Source organism: Limanda limanda, chromosome 16, assembly GCF_963576545.1.
Source record: "Limanda limanda chromosome 16, fLimLim1.1, whole genome shotgun sequence".
In the NCBI taxonomy this organism is placed as follows: Eukaryota; Metazoa; Chordata; class Actinopteri; order Pleuronectiformes; family Pleuronectidae; genus Limanda; species Limanda limanda.
Window position 1 is genome coordinate 627,282 of NC_083651.1, and position 16,349 is coordinate 643,630.

General features: G+C 46.2%; 1 protein-coding gene across 1 annotated transcript in view; it reads left to right on the forward strand.

Moving 5' to 3' along the window:
- The window catches only part of LOC133021930 (titin-like), a 179,775-nt gene that overhangs the window by 54,409 nt on the left and 109,017 nt on the right, over nucleotides 1–16,349 (forward strand). Inside the window, exons 42-70 of the mRNA XM_061088939.1 lie at nucleotides 197–484; nucleotides 618–896; nucleotides 1,337–1,618; nucleotides 4,788–5,066; nucleotides 5,356–5,643; nucleotides 6,371–6,658; nucleotides 6,790–7,080; nucleotides 7,299–7,586; nucleotides 7,914–8,024; nucleotides 8,111–8,396; nucleotides 8,488–8,671; nucleotides 8,749–8,832; nucleotides 9,091–9,358; nucleotides 9,594–9,854; nucleotides 10,233–10,442; nucleotides 10,548–10,625; nucleotides 10,720–10,746; nucleotides 11,676–11,732; nucleotides 11,842–11,886; nucleotides 12,053–12,097; nucleotides 13,306–13,362; nucleotides 13,724–13,795; nucleotides 14,070–14,135; nucleotides 14,259–14,336; nucleotides 14,435–14,500; nucleotides 14,741–14,953; nucleotides 15,127–15,423; nucleotides 15,642–15,752; nucleotides 15,937–16,053. Coding sequence (XP_060944922.1) covers nucleotides 197–484; nucleotides 618–896; nucleotides 1,337–1,618; nucleotides 4,788–5,066; nucleotides 5,356–5,643; nucleotides 6,371–6,658; nucleotides 6,790–7,080; nucleotides 7,299–7,586; nucleotides 7,914–8,024; nucleotides 8,111–8,396; nucleotides 8,488–8,671; nucleotides 8,749–8,832; nucleotides 9,091–9,358; nucleotides 9,594–9,854; nucleotides 10,233–10,442; nucleotides 10,548–10,625; nucleotides 10,720–10,746; nucleotides 11,676–11,732; nucleotides 11,842–11,886; nucleotides 12,053–12,097; nucleotides 13,306–13,362; nucleotides 13,724–13,795; nucleotides 14,070–14,135; nucleotides 14,259–14,336; nucleotides 14,435–14,500; nucleotides 14,741–14,953; nucleotides 15,127–15,423; nucleotides 15,642–15,752; nucleotides 15,937–16,053 — 5,016 coding nt within the window. The remainder of the gene's footprint in view (nucleotides 1–196; nucleotides 485–617; nucleotides 897–1,336; nucleotides 1,619–4,787; nucleotides 5,067–5,355; nucleotides 5,644–6,370; nucleotides 6,659–6,789; nucleotides 7,081–7,298; nucleotides 7,587–7,913; nucleotides 8,025–8,110; nucleotides 8,397–8,487; nucleotides 8,672–8,748; nucleotides 8,833–9,090; nucleotides 9,359–9,593; nucleotides 9,855–10,232; nucleotides 10,443–10,547; nucleotides 10,626–10,719; nucleotides 10,747–11,675; nucleotides 11,733–11,841; nucleotides 11,887–12,052; nucleotides 12,098–13,305; nucleotides 13,363–13,723; nucleotides 13,796–14,069; nucleotides 14,136–14,258; nucleotides 14,337–14,434; nucleotides 14,501–14,740; nucleotides 14,954–15,126; nucleotides 15,424–15,641; nucleotides 15,753–15,936; nucleotides 16,054–16,349) is intronic.

Sequence of the window (16,349 nt, forward strand, 5' to 3'; positions counted from 1 at the left end):
AGAAAGACTAAAACTGACATTTAAGGTTTAACTCAGAAATCTGCTGGTTTGAAAATCAGTCAACAGACGTAATGACCCTCAGGAGTCCTGGACTCATCTCAGTGTTGAGGTTTCATTCCAAACTCTGCAAATGAAAATACATTGAAGTCATACATTTGTCCTGATGCAGCGCTGACTTCCTGTTTCCTCCTCATAGATAAGCTCATTCCTCCGACCTTCTCCAGGAAGTTGAAGGACTGTAACACAGTTGTCGCTGAAGCTGGAGAGATGGAGTGTAAAGTGTCAGGTTCTCCTCCTTTCACCATCTCCTGGTTCCACGATAACGAGGAAATTCAGAGTGGACCCAACCATGATATCTCCTTCAGTGAGAACAGCTGCATGCTCAGAGTTCCCTCGCTGAAGCTCTCCGACTCGGGAACGTATAAATGTAAAGCCGTCAACAAGGCGGGATCCAGTGAAACCAGCGCGTTGCTGGTCGTCAAAGGTCAGAAATACTCAAAAGTCTCTTATTATTTAAACATAATGAACCAGAGCAGTTTAAATCCTGTGATGTGAAAGAATATATATATATATATAAATAGTATGCGGCCTCCTCCATGTTTGATCTCTGTTCTCAGAACCCCCGTCCTTTGTGGTGCCACCTCAGCCGGTGGAGGCCATGCCCGGCTCTAACGTGACGATCTCAGCGATGGTCAAAGGCAGCGCGCCGCTCCGGCTGAAGTGGTTCAGAGGAGCCAAGGAGATCGAGGCGGGAAGAGGATGTGACTTCTCCTTGAAGGATAACCAGGTGGTTCTGGAGCTTTTCAACGTGGACCGATCTCACGCTGGCGAGTACACATGTCAGATCTACAACGACGCCGGGAAGGAAAGCTGTCCGGTTAATCTCACCGTCAAAGGTCAGACATGTTTGACATTCGTTCAGCCGTCGAGTAGAAAGACTGAAGCTCATTCTGTCAGAGGAAGAAAGTCAAACCACAACACAGTCAAACAATAAAACTAAGTTTGATTCAGATATTTGGAAGTTAAAACGTTTCAATACTGATTCATCACCTGATTCAGTATGTTTATTTGTACAACTTGTCAATGATCCTCTTTATTTTGTGATCAAACCCTTATGACAAAGAAATGTAAATTATATAAAAAACATGAACAAATACATAGAAATTAAATTTAGAAATTCAACAGCTCTCAGAAGGAGAAATAAACATAATTGTACATTTATATCAGAAAACACAGATTTTTAAGCAGTCAAGTATTTTTCTAGAAACACTGATTGAAGTCCACCAGTGTCTGCGTCCACTCTTTGTTCCTCTGTAACCGTCATCGTGTCCCTCAGAACCCGCCGCCTTCTCCAAGAAGCTGAAGGACGTGGCGGTGGAGAAGGGGAAACCGTTAACTCTGGAGTGCACCTACACCGGAACACCGAAGATCACGGTGAGCTGGCACAAAGACGGGCAGCAAATCTTTGCTTCCTACAAACACAACATCACCACCACGGAGAGCTCCTGCCTCCTGGAGTGTCTCAGCACCGACGACAAGGAGGCGGCAGGACGCTACAGCTGCCGAGTGTCCAACGAGGCCGGAGACGACACCTGTGAGGCGGCCGTCGCTATCCTCGGTGAGCTCCACCTCTCAGCTGTCAGACACTTAGCTTAGCTCAGTCACTGGATCTCTATGGGATCGTTAGCCATGCCTAAATAGCTTAGCTTAGCTCAGTCACTGGATCTCTATGGGATCGTTAGCAGCTCCTAAATAGCTTAGCTTAGCTCAGTCACTGGATCTCTATGGGATCGTTAGCCGTGCCTAAATAGCTTAGCTTAGCTCAGTCACTGGATCTCTATGGGATCGTTAGCCGTGCCTAAATAGCTTAGCTTAGCTCAGTCACTGGATCTCTATGGGATCGTTAGCAGCTCCTAAATAGCTTAGCTTAGCTCAGTCACTGGATCTCTATGGGATCGTTAGCCGTGCCTAAATAGCTTAGCTTAGCTCAGTCACTGGATCTCTATGGGATCGTTAGCAGCTCCTAAATAGCTTAGCTTAGCTCAGTCACTGGATCTCTATTCTATTTTATTTTTTTGGTTGTAATTATTGAGCATTGCAAGAAGAGAGCCTGTGACTCAAGCTTTTCATTGCCAGCGACTGCTTAATGTTATTGTTGTGCATTTGATAATAAAAATCTTGAATCTTGAATCTATGGGATCGTTAGCATCTCCTATTAGCTTAGCTTAGCTCAGTCACTGGATCTCTATGGGATCGTTAGCAGCTCCTAATTAGCTTAGCTTAGCTCAGTCACTGGATCTCTATGGGATCGTTAGCAGTTCCTAATTAGCTTAGCTTAGCTCAGTCACTGGATCTCCATGGGATCGTTAGCAGCTACTATTAACTTAGCTTAGCTCAGTCACTGGATCTCTATGGGATCGTTAGCAGCGCCTAATGAGCTTAGCTTAGCTCAGTCACTGGATCTTTATGGGATCGTTAGCAGCTCCTAATTAGCTTAGCTTAGCTCAGTCACTGGATCTCCATTGGATCGTTAGCAGCTCCTAATTAGCTTAGCTTAGCTCAGTCACTGGATCTCTATGGGATCTTTAGCAGCTCCTAATTAGCTTAGCCTAGCTCAGTCACTGGATCTCTATGGGATCGTTAGCCGTGCCTAAATAGCTTAGCTTAGCTCAGTCACTGGATCTCTATGGGATCGTTAGCAGCTCCTAAATAGCTTAGCTTAGCTCAGTCACTGGATCTCTATGGGATCGTTAGCCGTGCCTAAATAGCTTAGCTTAGCTCAGTCACTGGATCTCTATGGGATCGTTAGCCGTGCCTAAATAGCTTAGCTTAGCTCAGTCACTGGATCTCTATGGGATCGTTAGCAGCTCCTAAATAGCTTAGCTTAGCTCAGTCACTGGATCTCTATGGGATCGTTAGCCGTGCCTAAATAGCTTAGCTTAGCTCAGTCACTGGATCTCTATGGGATCGTTAGCAGCTCCTAAATAGCTTAGCTTAGCTCAGTCACTGGATCTCTATGGGATCGTTAGCAGCTCCTAAATAGCTTAGCTTAGCTCAGTCACTGGATCTCTATTCTATTTTATTTTTTTGGTTGTAATTATTGAGCATTGCAAGAAGAGAGCCTGTGACTCAAGCTTTTCATTGCCAGCGACTGCTTAATGTTATTGTTGTGCATTTGATAATAAAAATCTTGAATCTTGAATCTATGGGATCGTTAGCATCTCCTATTAGCTTAGCTTAGCTCAGTCACTGGATCTCTATGGGATCGTTAGCAGCTCCTAATTAGCTTAGCTTAGCTCAGTCACTGGATCTCTATGGGATCGTTAGCAGTTCCTAATTAGCTTAGCTTAGCTCAGTCACTGGATCTCCATGGGATCGTTAGCAGCTACTATTAACTTAGCTTAGCTCAGTCACTGGATCTCTATGGGATCGTTAGCAGCGCCTAATGAGCTTAGCTTAGCTCAGTCACTGGATCTTTATGGGATCGTTAGCAGCTCCTAATTAGCTTAGCTTAGCTCAGTCACTGGATCTCCATTGGATCGTTAGCAGCTCCTAATTAGCTTAGCTTAGCTCAGTCACTGGATCTCTATGGGATCTTTAGCAGCTCCTAATTAGCTTAGCCTAGCTCAGTCACTGGATCTCTATGGGATCGTTAGCCGTGCCTAAATAGCTTAGCTTAGCTCAGTCACTGGATCTCTATGGGATCGTTAGCAGCTCCTAAATAGCTTAGCTTAGCTCAGTCACTGGATCTCTATGGGATCGTTAGCCGTGCCTAAATAGCTTAGCTTAGCTCAGTCACTGGATCTCTATGGGATCGTTAGCCGTGCCTAAATAGCTTAGCTTAGCTCAGTCACTGGATCTCTATGGGATCGTTAGCAGCTCCTAAATAGCTTAGCTTAGCTCAGTCACTGGATCTCTATGGGATCGTTAGCCGTGCCTAAATAGCTTAGCTTAGCTCAGTCACTGGATCTCTATGGGATCGTTAGCAGCTCCTAAATAGCTTAGCTTAGCTCAGTCACTGGATCTCTATGGGATCGTTAGCAGCTCCTAAATAGCTTAGCTTAGCTCAGTCACTGGATCTCTATTCTATTTTATTTTTTTGGTTGTAATTATTGAGCATTGCAAGAAGAGAGCCTGTGACTCAAGCTTTTCATTGCCAGCGACTGCTTAATGTTATTGTTGTGCATTTGATAATAAAAATCTTGAATCTTGAATCTATGGGATCGTTAGCATCTCCTATTAGCTTAGCTTAGCTCAGTCACTGGATCTCTATGGGATCGTTAGCAGCTCCTAATTAGCTTAGCTTAGCTCAGTCACTGGATCTCTATGGGATCGTTAGCAGTTCCTAATTAGCTTAGCTTAGCTCAGTCACTGGATCTCCATGGGATCGTTAGCAGCTACTATTAGCTTAGCTTAGCTCAGTCACTGGATCTCTATGGGATCGTTAGCAGCGCCTAATTAGCTTAGCTTAGCTCAGTCACTGGATCTTTATGGGATCGTTAGCAGCTCCTAATTAGCTTAGCTTAGCTCAGTCACTGGATCTCCATTGGATCGTTAGCAGCTCCTAATTAGCTTAGCTTAGCTCAGTCACTGGATCTCTATGGGATCTTTAGCAGCTCCTAATTAGCTTAGCCTAGCTCAGTCACTGGATCTCTATGGGATCGTTAGCAGCTCCGGTCACTGTCACTGGAGGAGTGGGTGTGTCCTCAGCTCTGATTGGTTACCAGCTTAAAAGAAGCAGGCGTCATTTTGGGGTAGATTCTGATGGTTTGTGTTTGTCACTGCAGAGCCACCGTACTTTGTGGAGTCTCTGGAGCCCATGGAGGTGACCGCCGGCGACGCCGTGTGTCTCAAGTGTCAGGTGGCGGGAACTCCCGACATCAAGGTGTCGTGGTTCAAGGCCGACGGGAAAGTGCGCTCCAGCCCCACCTGTAAGCTGGAGTACACGAAGGGCGTGGCCTACCTGAAGCTCAGCAAAGCCACCAAGGCCGACATCGGAGAATACAGCTGCAAGGCGGAGAACCGCATAGGCTCCGCCTCCTCCAGCTGCAGACTCAACGTTCAAGGTGAAACACCTGATTTACATATTTCAATCTCAAAATAACCACCTGCTCATTTGTAACATTAACAATATGAATTGTCGAGTAAGTTGTATAAATTTAACACATTCCATTTCAAAAATAAAGATGAAATAAATGAATAAATATAAAACCTGTTCTTTATTCAGCATCATATTTTAAAAATCACCTGTTGTACATTTACATGTGTGTTTAATATTACACTCCATGTTTTTACTGAAGTACTTGAGTAAATGTACTTAGTTACATTTCCCTGTCACGTCTGCTCCGCCTCCAGAGGCCAAAACGCCGCCGACCTTCCCCAAGAAGATCACCAGCCTGCAGCAGACCGAGGGGCTGCCGGTCAGGTTCGAGTGCCGCGTGGCCGGCTCCTCCCCCATCGAGGTGTCGTGGCTGAAAGACGGCGAGCCTCTGACGCACGGAAAGGACTTCTCCATGCTGTACGATGACAACACGGCCGTGCTGCAGATCGACCACAGTGAGATGAAACACTCTGGAGAGTACAGCTGCGTGGCCAACAACAGCGTTGGCTCCGCCTCCTGCAGAGCCAAGCTCACCCTGCAAGGTCAGTGAGGAGAGAGCCCATTGGTTGAATGGCTCTGACGTCATCCTTCACTTTTCTGATCCCAAACACTAACAAACATTCTTCTTTCAGTTTGATTAACCTTTACCTCAATTAATAAAACTGATTTAAGTTCAGCTTTGTTTTAACATCAATTCAATAAAACTGGTTCTTCTATGAAACCATCAAACATGTGATCTGAACCTGTGGGGTCACCAGCCAGAGGTGGAGAACCTCGGACTCCAGACTGTGAATAATGATGGAGGACACGTGTCCACTTCCTCCGTCTGTCCAGCTGTCAATCATGATCGTTCTTATATCGTCCAATAACTGATTCAAACCAAACTGATCAGAAACAAGAACAAACATCAGAGAGAAGAACGACCTGAAACGACAGAAACATCTTTACTAACATTTATCTAACGTCTACTTTTCTTTTACCTCGGTCCCATCTGCTAACATGGAGGAGGTGAGTTCATGTACAGCAGCCAGACACCAGGGGGCGATCAAGATGATTTGAGTTTACTTTTAAGAGACGTTGTGTCATCCATCTTTATTCACAGTTTATGGTTGAGAGAGAGATGTTTAAAAAAAAAACAGAACCTCAGTGAAATATTAATATAATAATAATATAAACAAACTAACGACTATGAAACATTTCATCTAAGCGTGTTTTTCTGTCGTTGTCCTTGTGGCGTGTTCTTCTTCCCGCTCTTTGACGGACCTGCAGAACCCAGATACCCTCCAGTCTTTGACAGGAAGTTGTCACCACAGGAAGTGACAGTGGGCGACAGCATTGAGCTGGAGTGTCACTTGACTGGCTCCGCCCCCATTAAAGTCACATGGTCCAAAGACCACAAAGACATTCGCACTGGGGGGAATTATAAGATGAGCTGCGTGGACAACACGCCGCACCTGAGCATCCTGAAGGCGGACCGGGCCGACACAGGGAAGTACTTCTGCCACGCGGCGAACGACGTGGGGAAGGACTCGTGTTCCTCTGACATCACGGTCAAAGGTATTTTACCCCCCGGCCCGAACTCTCATCCCCTCGGCCCCTCTTCTCTCACTCCAGCCTATGTGATGGCGTTTCTTTGTGCTGACGAACGCAGCTTCCCGTCCTCACGTGGCTTCCCTCTCTTGTTTCAGAGCGTAAGAATCCTCCCGTGTTCACCAAGAAGCCGTCAGAGCACATCGAGGACATGGAGGGGAAGCTGGTGAAGATGGAGGGCCGGGTTTCTGGCTCTCAGCCCATCTCCATCAGCTGGTTCAGAGACAGCGCGGAGATCAGCAGCTCCGACAAATATGACATCAGCTTTAAGAGTAACGTGGCCGTGCTGTGCATCAAGAGCAGCCAGGTGAGCGACAGCGGCAGCTACACCTGCCAGGCCTCCAACGAGGCGGGAAGAACCTCCTGTGACATCACTGTCGGCATCTCAGGTGGGTGTGGCTTACAGAGGCGTGTGACTTGTTTTATCGGAGGTTTCACTTCCTCATTTTCTTCTTTTCTCTCTTTTATTCTCTTATTTCTTCGTTCTTTTATTATGACAGTAGAAGTTCTGACCATGTCATTAGAAGATGATGAGTTTTGTAGCAGTGACGTCAGCGCTGCGTCCGTCCCGCTGCTCAGATGAAACTCTCTGTTTTCTCTCCTGCAGAAGCCAAGAAGCCTCCGGTCTTCGACGTGTCGCTCAAACCCGTGACGGTGGACGAGGGCGAGAAGCTGAGCCTCAAGTGTCACGTGTGCGGGTCTCCGCCTCTGAAGATCCAGTGGATGAAGGACAGGAAGGACCTGACGTCGGCCGGCAGCACCAGGATCAGCTTCTCCGACGGGACGGCCTGCCTGGAGATAAGCCCCGCCTCCAAACACGACGCTGGCGACTACCTCTGCAAGGCGTCCAATGACAGCGGCAGCGAGTTCTGCAAAGCTAAAGTGACGGTTAAAGGTGAGTAAGAGACGACTCATGTCACCGGAGCACCGGGGAGAACATTTAAACACAGTCAGTGGTAGACTGGCTCCACCTGCTGGACACCTGAGGTCATTACATGTTGTAGCTGCTCATTAGAACATCTCTTAGTGAACCGGACTTTTCACAAACTGCAGCTTCTCATGATTTCACTGTTTTCAGCTCATTTTAAAGTTGTTTTTTTTGTCAGTGTTTAAAACTGTGACCACAATTCAAACTAAAACTCCATCTTTGGAAACAATATCTGTGTCTTTATTGGAGGAAGAAAACAGTTGTGTATTATTGCACCGTGTTGTTGTGTTGCAGAGAAACCAGGAGCAGCTGCGCCTGTGGCTGAAGCTGCAGCTGCTGCTCCGCCCAAAAAACTGGACAACCTGTTCTTCATTGAGAAACCGAAAGCTGCACACGTCACTGAGAGTGAGACGCACACAAACACACAGAACATCACACAACGCAACACACAACCTGAGACTGTAGATTAACCGCCACCTGCTCTTCCTCAGAGGGCACCGCCACCTTCATCGCCAAGGTGGGCGGAGACCCGATCCCCAGTGTGAAGTGGATGAAGGGGAAGTGGAGGCAGGTGACGGCCGGCGGCCGCATCTCCATCGAGCAGAAGGGCCAGGAGGCCAAGCTGGAGATCAGAGAGGTGACCAAGTCGGACTCGGGCCAGTACAGGTGCGTTGCCTCCAACAAGCACGGAGAGATCGAGTGCAACACCGACATGCACGTGGACGAGAAGAAAGAGGCGTCGCTGCTCGAGGGAGACCTCCGAGCCAAACTGAAGAAGTGAGTTCACCAGAGTTTCTGTCGCTGTCCGGATGTCTGTGGAAATATTCTCCAACAAATCCAACCAAACTCTCCTTTGTTTTGTCCTCAGGACGCCATCGAAGCAGAAGAGTCCACAGGAGGAGAAGGACATTGACATCGTGGAGCTGCTGAGGAACGTGGACCCCAAAGAGTACGAGAAGTACGCCCGCATGTACGGCATCACAGACTACCGCGGCCTGCTGCAGGCCATCGAGCAGCTGAAGAAGGAGAAGGCTGAAGAAAGTGGAAGACCGGTAAAGCTCCGCCCAGTCAGCTCCTCGTGTGTTCGAGTCCGGAGCAACGTCCTGAGTAATAATGTTGTTGTTGACAGGAACTGGAACGTGGAGACAGAGAGTCAGACGAGGACATGGCCCGCCTGGTGGCCGACCTGCAGAAGAGGATGGAGCGCACCGAGGTCAGGACACATCACACACAGAACATCACCTCAGCACCTTCACGATCATCTGCACAGACAACATGAAGACTCAGAGCTCAGCTGATAGACTGAAGGAGGCTGATAGAGCAGACGTTACCACCGACCGAACCAAACAGATCCACTCAGGAGTCGGTAGTTCCAGGAGATCTGTGGCAGAGGAAACATCAGGGACTGACTTTAAAATCAGAAAACCTTTCTATCAGTAACCTGGAGCTTTCTCTCTTGTGTCTCTTGCAGCCCGTCACTGTGGTGAAGGACATCTCCGATCAGTCCGTCTTCACCAACAAGGAGGCGGAGTTCGAGTGCGAGATCAAGATCAACTACCCAGAGATCACCCTGTCCTGGTACAAGGGAACGCAGAAACTGGATAACGGAGACAAGTACGACATCAGCATCAGTGGCGACCGCCACCTGCTCAAGATCAAGAAGTGCCAGTCGTCGGACCAGGGCAACTACCGGGTCGTCTGTGGGCCGCACATCTCCAGCGCCAAGCTCGCTGTCATGGGTCAGTACCGAGAGTCACTGGACGAGGAACTGGCTGAACCAGCTGGTCTCATGTCCGCTCGTCAGCTTATTCACTCATACCTTTCTGTTCTGGGTTATGAGAGTAATTAAGACCAGTCTTATGTTTTGGTTGGTGCACCAGTTAAGACCAGCCTGAAGGAACACCAGTTGGTCACTGGTTGGTGGAAACTGTCTTGTGACGTCCAAACCAACCTGATGTTTGTTCTGTCTTTCAGAAGTGGAGGTTGAGAAGCACCTGCAGGACACATCGGGTAAGGAAGGCCAGGCGTGCTCTCTGTCTTGTCAGTTGTCCGTCCCTAACGTAGAAGCTCACTGGTATAAAAACGGCAAGAAGTTAGAGATGAAGGGCAGGTTCACGTCTGAGGTGAAGCACAAGGTTCAGAAGCTTCTGATCAGAGACCTGAAGAACGAAGACCAGGGTCGATACACCTGCAGGTACCAGCACCTGGAGTCATCAGCCGACCTCTGGGTGGAAGGTTTGTACCTGGAAACCTTCCTGCAACCTTCTAGACGTGGATGTTCTACCCGTTCACTAACCTCTTTGACTCCATCACTCAACTAATGTTGGAGATTTGGGGTTTTCCCTCTTTTTTCCGCTCTTTCTTCTTCTGTCTTAACATTCTTTACTGCTCTGCTGTCCTGGAGGAAGTCTGCCATCATCTCATGTGTTGTCTTCTGACATCTGTCCCGACTCAACCGCCCCCCCCCCAACAACCAGTCATCATAACTGTCCTCTGGTCATCATTTCTAACCGTGTGGATGTGTTGTCGGTGAAACTACCATTCAGCTGTTGTCATACATTCCCAGTTGTGATGCCAAACACATTTACCCATTCACGTCTTTATCTGTTTTAGCCGAGCAAATTCATTTCACCAAACGCATCCACAACGTGGAAGTCAACGAGCGCCAGTCGGCCACCTTTGAGTGCGAGGTGTCGTTTGACAACGCTATCGTGTCATGGTACAAAGACACCTGGGAACTGAAAGAGAGCACAAAGTACAACTTCACAAGCGAGGACAGAAGACATTTCATGGTCATCCGAAACGTGACCATCGAAGACGAAGGTGTGTAGAGCGCCATCTCGCCCCAAACGCCCGTCACAGCCCTGCAGATTTTTTTCCTGATTGTTTTCCTGAGTGTTAAACGTCTTCATTACTAATCCCATGTAGGCGTGTACTCAGTGATTGTGAGGTTGGAGCCCAGAGGAGAGGCTAAGAGCACAGCTGAGCTTTATTTGTCTGGCAAAGGTACAGTTCCTAGTCAGGCGCCACCTTGTATCTTCTGTTCAGCCTGGGTCTCTTTTAGTGTTAAACACTTTTTCACTCTTTCCCTTTTTCACAGAAATTGAATTAGCAATGGTTCCCATGGGTGAGTATCCTGTCTTCTAGAATGTGTCAGGGCATTTCAGGAAATCCTCTTGTTCTCTGTAGAACCGAGCCGAGCTAGAGCGGTTCCCTCATAACCATCAGTTCGTGGTCGTCCACTCGAGCGACGACTCTGTGAGAACCAGTTAACTTCTGATCCAGAGCCTGAATCATCACCTGAACCAGGCTGAACGCTGCTACTCGCTGCCTGTTGCTTAGTAACAGCCGACTGGTTCCATGTTGGGTCCTTTTGTCTGGTCCCCAAAAGTCCCCTAACACAGAGTGTGACTGGAACCTGATAAACATAGAACCTACAAACAATGAAAGCTTGTAGAACACGTTTAAATTCCCACAGTGAATCTGAGGGAACCAGCGAAGCAGTGAGCTGCGAACACTCACTTCCTCTTTGTTTTTGTCCCCGTGTTTTTTTGTGAGTCCATTTATTTTGTTTATATTGGAACTTGACATAAATGTAATTGTAACATTCTATAAAACAGAAGCTTCCACCTGTTGCTGGTCTGACATGATGCTGAACATTAGTAACTGGTGTCTGCAGCCGCTCACAGTTAAAGATCTGCTAACTGGCTGATGCATCAAGCCTCTTACTGGTAAACTGGTCAAATACAGATCAGGTCAAAATAAAGAGAAAGAATTTAGACTTTCTTTCATTTGTTGTCAAGAGATATTGTCGTGTATGTGTAGCTGCTTATGGTCATAGGATCTAAACCTTAGCTTATCTCTTACTCAGAGGGGCTCAACCCGCGGCCATAGTTCTACAGTCAGGATGAAGTCCATGACCAGAATGCTCTTCATACCTTTTGTTATTCAACTACTTTACTGAGCAGGAGGATTTTTTAAAATGTCAATGTTTTAATTCTTCTTTACACACATTTGTTCTTGAATACTAAAGAAAGTTTTGGTATGAACTTGTAGATGTGCCAGATTCCTCGATTCAGAGGCCCGACGTGTCCTCGTCTGTGGCAATCCAAGGTAAGACCAGAACCAGGAGCAGAACGCAGCTGGGAAGCTTCTTATGAGTCCATTCATTTAAACATCAATCTAAATCTTTAAAATCACATAATGTTTTTTTGTTTTAAAGAATCTGCTGAGTTCTATCAGTATGAAGAAAAGTTTGAACACAGAGGTATTTACTGATGTTTTTATTCTTCATCCTCTCACATCCTTCACCCTGAAAACTGATTAACATCAATTTAAGAAAAAAATATTCTCACCTCACTGACAAACTAACCATTGAAAAAGAATTTGTTCTTAAGAACGGAAATAAATAAGAACATGGTTGTTTTTTAAAGAATCGGCTGAATATTCGTATCAAGAGGTGGAGGTGGAGCGAAGAGGTAACACACGTGTATTTCCTCCTTTTACTCAAACCTCATTTTCTCCATCACCATCAAACCAAGTGAGCAGATCTGGGACCAAACTCAAACAATTCTTTAAATGATGCCAAAAAATAATTGAAATTATGCCAAAAATAGAAAATCTGATTAGTTTTCAGATTGTTATCTACTGGAAGAATCAGGTTAATTAAAATGTTTACAGATGTTATTTTACCCAAATCTGTTCATCATAACATCGTCATTGTGTCACGTGACGTGTGTGTGGATTTTATACGAACGTCTACGTGATCTTGTTTGTTTGTTGAGTCTCTGACATTGTGGGATTTTCTTCTTTTTTTAATCTTTAACCATCTTCACATCTTCCATGTTTTCATGTGACACTAATCTTCTGCTGTGTCGTCGATTCACAGTCAAACTCTTTAATCTTGTAGAAAATGAAATGTGACAGAAACAAATGGAATCTGATGGAATGTGTGAAGCCTGAGATCTGCTGAGGTTCTTACAGGAAACTCGTTCGAGATCCTTACTTTGAGCTTTTTACAAGTTCAACAAAGTTTCCTGGAAATACAAGAATAATCATGGATGTAAATTTAGGAAACAGAGTAAGGACAATGTAATGCAATTTATTTAATTAAGTAAATTTTACTTCAACTTTAACTTTCCTTTCAGCCGTTTGACTGTTTCCCCACAAATCAAGAAAAGACAATAACATATAAAGTGAACGAGTTGAGAACATTCTCTGAATCTTTAATCATTTAGGAGATAGTGAGTTTGTCTCATGAAGCAGAACATCGGGTCGAACCAGGAAGTTACACGGTTCACTTCCTGTTTCCACTGATGTAAATAATAACATAATTGACTTGTTTTAGACAAAGTTACAAAGCACTTTGTTCTCAGTAGATCAGACTTCACACGTGTCCTTGAATTAATAAAGTGACTAATGGATGAATTACTATAATGAGACAATTGGAACTGACGATGTTTGTTTTATTTCTCTTTGGACCATTTTATGACTCTTGGTTGTTCAGAGGCTCAGGTCCTGATGACCTCTGACCTCTGACCTCTGACCCTCGTCCTGTTGAATAATCCATGAGATCACAGAGATTTATTCATCCCTCTTGTCCACTCGGTGAAACTGTGACGCTGCAGATTTTGTCACCAACGTTTCTTCTCACGCTTCTTGTCTTCTGTCCCTTTGCTCGTCACAGTCGAGTATCAGAGCCGGACGGAGGAGACGGTTTCACAACAGGTGTCGACAACCAAAGGTATCAGATCCGGTGGTCCGTGGGTCAGAGCCGCTGGGGCCTGGCTCTTTGTCTTTGTCAGGTCCTTGTGTTTCCTCTTGTTGAAAATAACCTCTGCTGGTTCTTTAACTGAGGACCTGCACGTCCTTGGAGTGCAGGTCAATCGTTGTGGTTTCCATTTTCTAACCACTGACTTTAGGTCTGAGCTCCACCAGTGAAGTTAATGTCACAACACGCACGAGACTTGATTTCAGGTTGTTGTGTTTAACATCGGCTACGAGCAGAAGTCCTTCAGTCACAGTGATATAATCATTTATACTTCAAGCAGCAGTGATTAATGTTTGATACTAATCATGATCCTGGTGTTCCTGTGTTTCTCCAGCTGCCAGGGTCGCGGTGGAGGAAACGGTGGAGACTCTGATAGTTGGAGTGAGAGAGGGAATCCCATCCAAAGGTACGAGAGCTGAACATCGTCTGCAGCTTCAGCGCCTTGTTCTCTGCAAACTCACTTCTCCTTCCTCCGCTACTAACGTCTTCCTCTGTCCTGTCTGTTCGGCTTTGTCCTGGTTTCCTCACTCTTCCTCTCTTGCTACTGTAGAACAGTAATTACTTCATCTACTGTAGAAGCTTTTTCTTTTCTTCTGTAATTCTCTTCTGCGCTTCTCTGCTTCACTTGCAAACGCTCGGCGTCTCTGTGCTGGTGCTAACTCCCTCGCTGTCTTTGTCAGTTCTCAAAGCTGAAGAGAAACAGCCTGAGGAGAAGCCCACAGCAGCTGTGAAGGTCCAGCCTGAAGGTACCAACATACCTTCAATGTGAAGTCATGCTCTTCCTGTGTTTCTGATGTGATGAGGTGCTCCTCACTCAGTAACGTCTCCATGTTTCTGTGTTGTGACTTTTTACTGAACATCTCATGTAGTCGAGGCCAAAAAGCCAGTGGAGAAAAAGGCTGCAGTGGTTTCAGTCCCAGAGAAGAAGCAGGTTCCTGCTCTCAAAGGTAGAGGCTCCTCCTCTGTTCTGATGTGTTAACAGCTGAACCTGATTCTCATTCCTTTTGTTGTCTTTGATTTTCTGCCTCATGTTTAAACCTTAAAGAACCAGAGGAGCTTCAGAAGCCTGTTCCCTCACTGCCCACTGAAAAGCCTGGAGTGCCAAAGAAAGGTACGAGTTCTTCTGCCCATTTCCTGTCTTCAGCTCCACGTTGCTCTGTAACTTCTCCAGTGTGAACATCTGTCTGGTCTGGATTCAGATCCTGTTTGTCCTCTGTGTCTCACATCGCTGTCTCTGCTTCAGTGTGTCTCTTAGTTCAGTGTCAGCTCTTCTGAACGCCTCTTCATAACTTTTACATCCTTCCAGCACTTTATGCTAACGCTAGCCACTGTCTGTGTTACCTACTTGAAGATGAGTCCAAGCCTCAGGTTCTAGCAGAGCCCAAGAAGGTGGCTCCTGCGGCAAAGCCTGAACCTGAACCCAGACCCAAACCAAAAGCAGAACCTGAACCAAAGCCTAAACCCTCACCGGCTCCCAAAGCAGAACCCAAACCTGCCAAGATCCAGCCGGAGGCTGAAGCTAAACCGGTGGCGCTGAAGAAGCCGACAACACCACCGTCCAAAGGTACTTCCTGTTCTGTCTGGATGTGTGTTGGGTTCTCACGACTTCAGGCAGTGTGTGTTTCTGTGTCATCAGTCTCAAAGTCTTCATTGTGTTTGTTCAGCTTCAACATGGAAGCGAATCTTTGAATTTCTGTGTCTTTGCTTAAATGTTAACTATCTGAATGTTGCTTTAAGTCCCTGAAGAACCTGGAAAACCAGAGCTGGCAAAGGTCAAGCCTGAGACCAAGCCGGAACCAGGAGTCCAGAAGCCAAAACCAGAACCAGAAAAACCAAAACCAGGGGTCCGTAAGCCGGAGCCTCCTGTGACAAAACCCCAACCGGCAGTCGCCACGCCAGAACCTCCTGCACCAAAACCCGTCACGGTTCCCAAACCTGAGCCGGCAGTTAAAAAACCTGAAGCAATACCAGAACCAGCCAAGACCAAAGCAGAACCGACGGCCGCTCCAAAGGAACCGTTGAAGAAAGGTACAGGTCTGGCTGAGAGGCCACTCTGGATTGTTTTCTTAAATCTCTTAACTCGGAATTTAACTTTAATCTTGCTTTTGTGAGTGTTTATTGAACTTAGGTTTAAATTCTTAAACTTCTTGAAACCTTTAAGTCTCCGATGTCTGTGAGTGAATCGTTTGTCTAAATTTAACAGCGACTCACGTTTTCTGCAAATGTCTGACGAATGACGTGTTCTTTTGAAGAACTAGCAGCAAAGAAGGAGGTGGCTCCTCCTCCAGCTCCTCCAGCCACAGTCCCACTGAAGGTGCAGAGCGGAGAAGAAGCTCCACAGAAGAAGCCTGTGGCAGCTAAAGGTACCTGAGCTGTCAATCATCCTCACACTCAAAACTCTCACCTTCATCTTAAACTCTTAACGTCTAGTCGCTGGCTCCAGAGTCTCCGTCAGCTGTTTTCTCGTCTCACACTCGATAGAGTGGCTTTTCTCTAACAACTCTTCATCACAAGTTCATCTTCTACTGTTTGTGATGCTCTTTAAAGTTCCTGTGGAGGAAAAACGTCCTGAACCTCAAACAGCAGCAAAGGAGCCAGAGGCTGTCGTCGCTCCTCCCAAAGACCAAGTGACAAGGAAAGAGAAAGAGAAAGAGAAAGAGAAAGGTACTCTCCTCTCCGTCTCTGACCAACAGGATCACTTCACTCTAATCACTGTCAAACATTAGTATCTTCATACAGAATATATCATGTAGGATATTTATTAGTAAAAACCTCCTGACCTCTTTCTCTGAGCCTGACACTTCCCTCTAGCGCCCCCTTCTGGACCTAAGAACAGATGGTTTGAGTCAAGTTTTCCTGTTGAGTTGAATCTTCTTGTGCGTGAGCACACTCCTCTTTCTGTAAAGTCACGTCTTGTGCATGTGTTTGTGTCAAATCCTCTTAAAGCTTTGAAGCCTAAA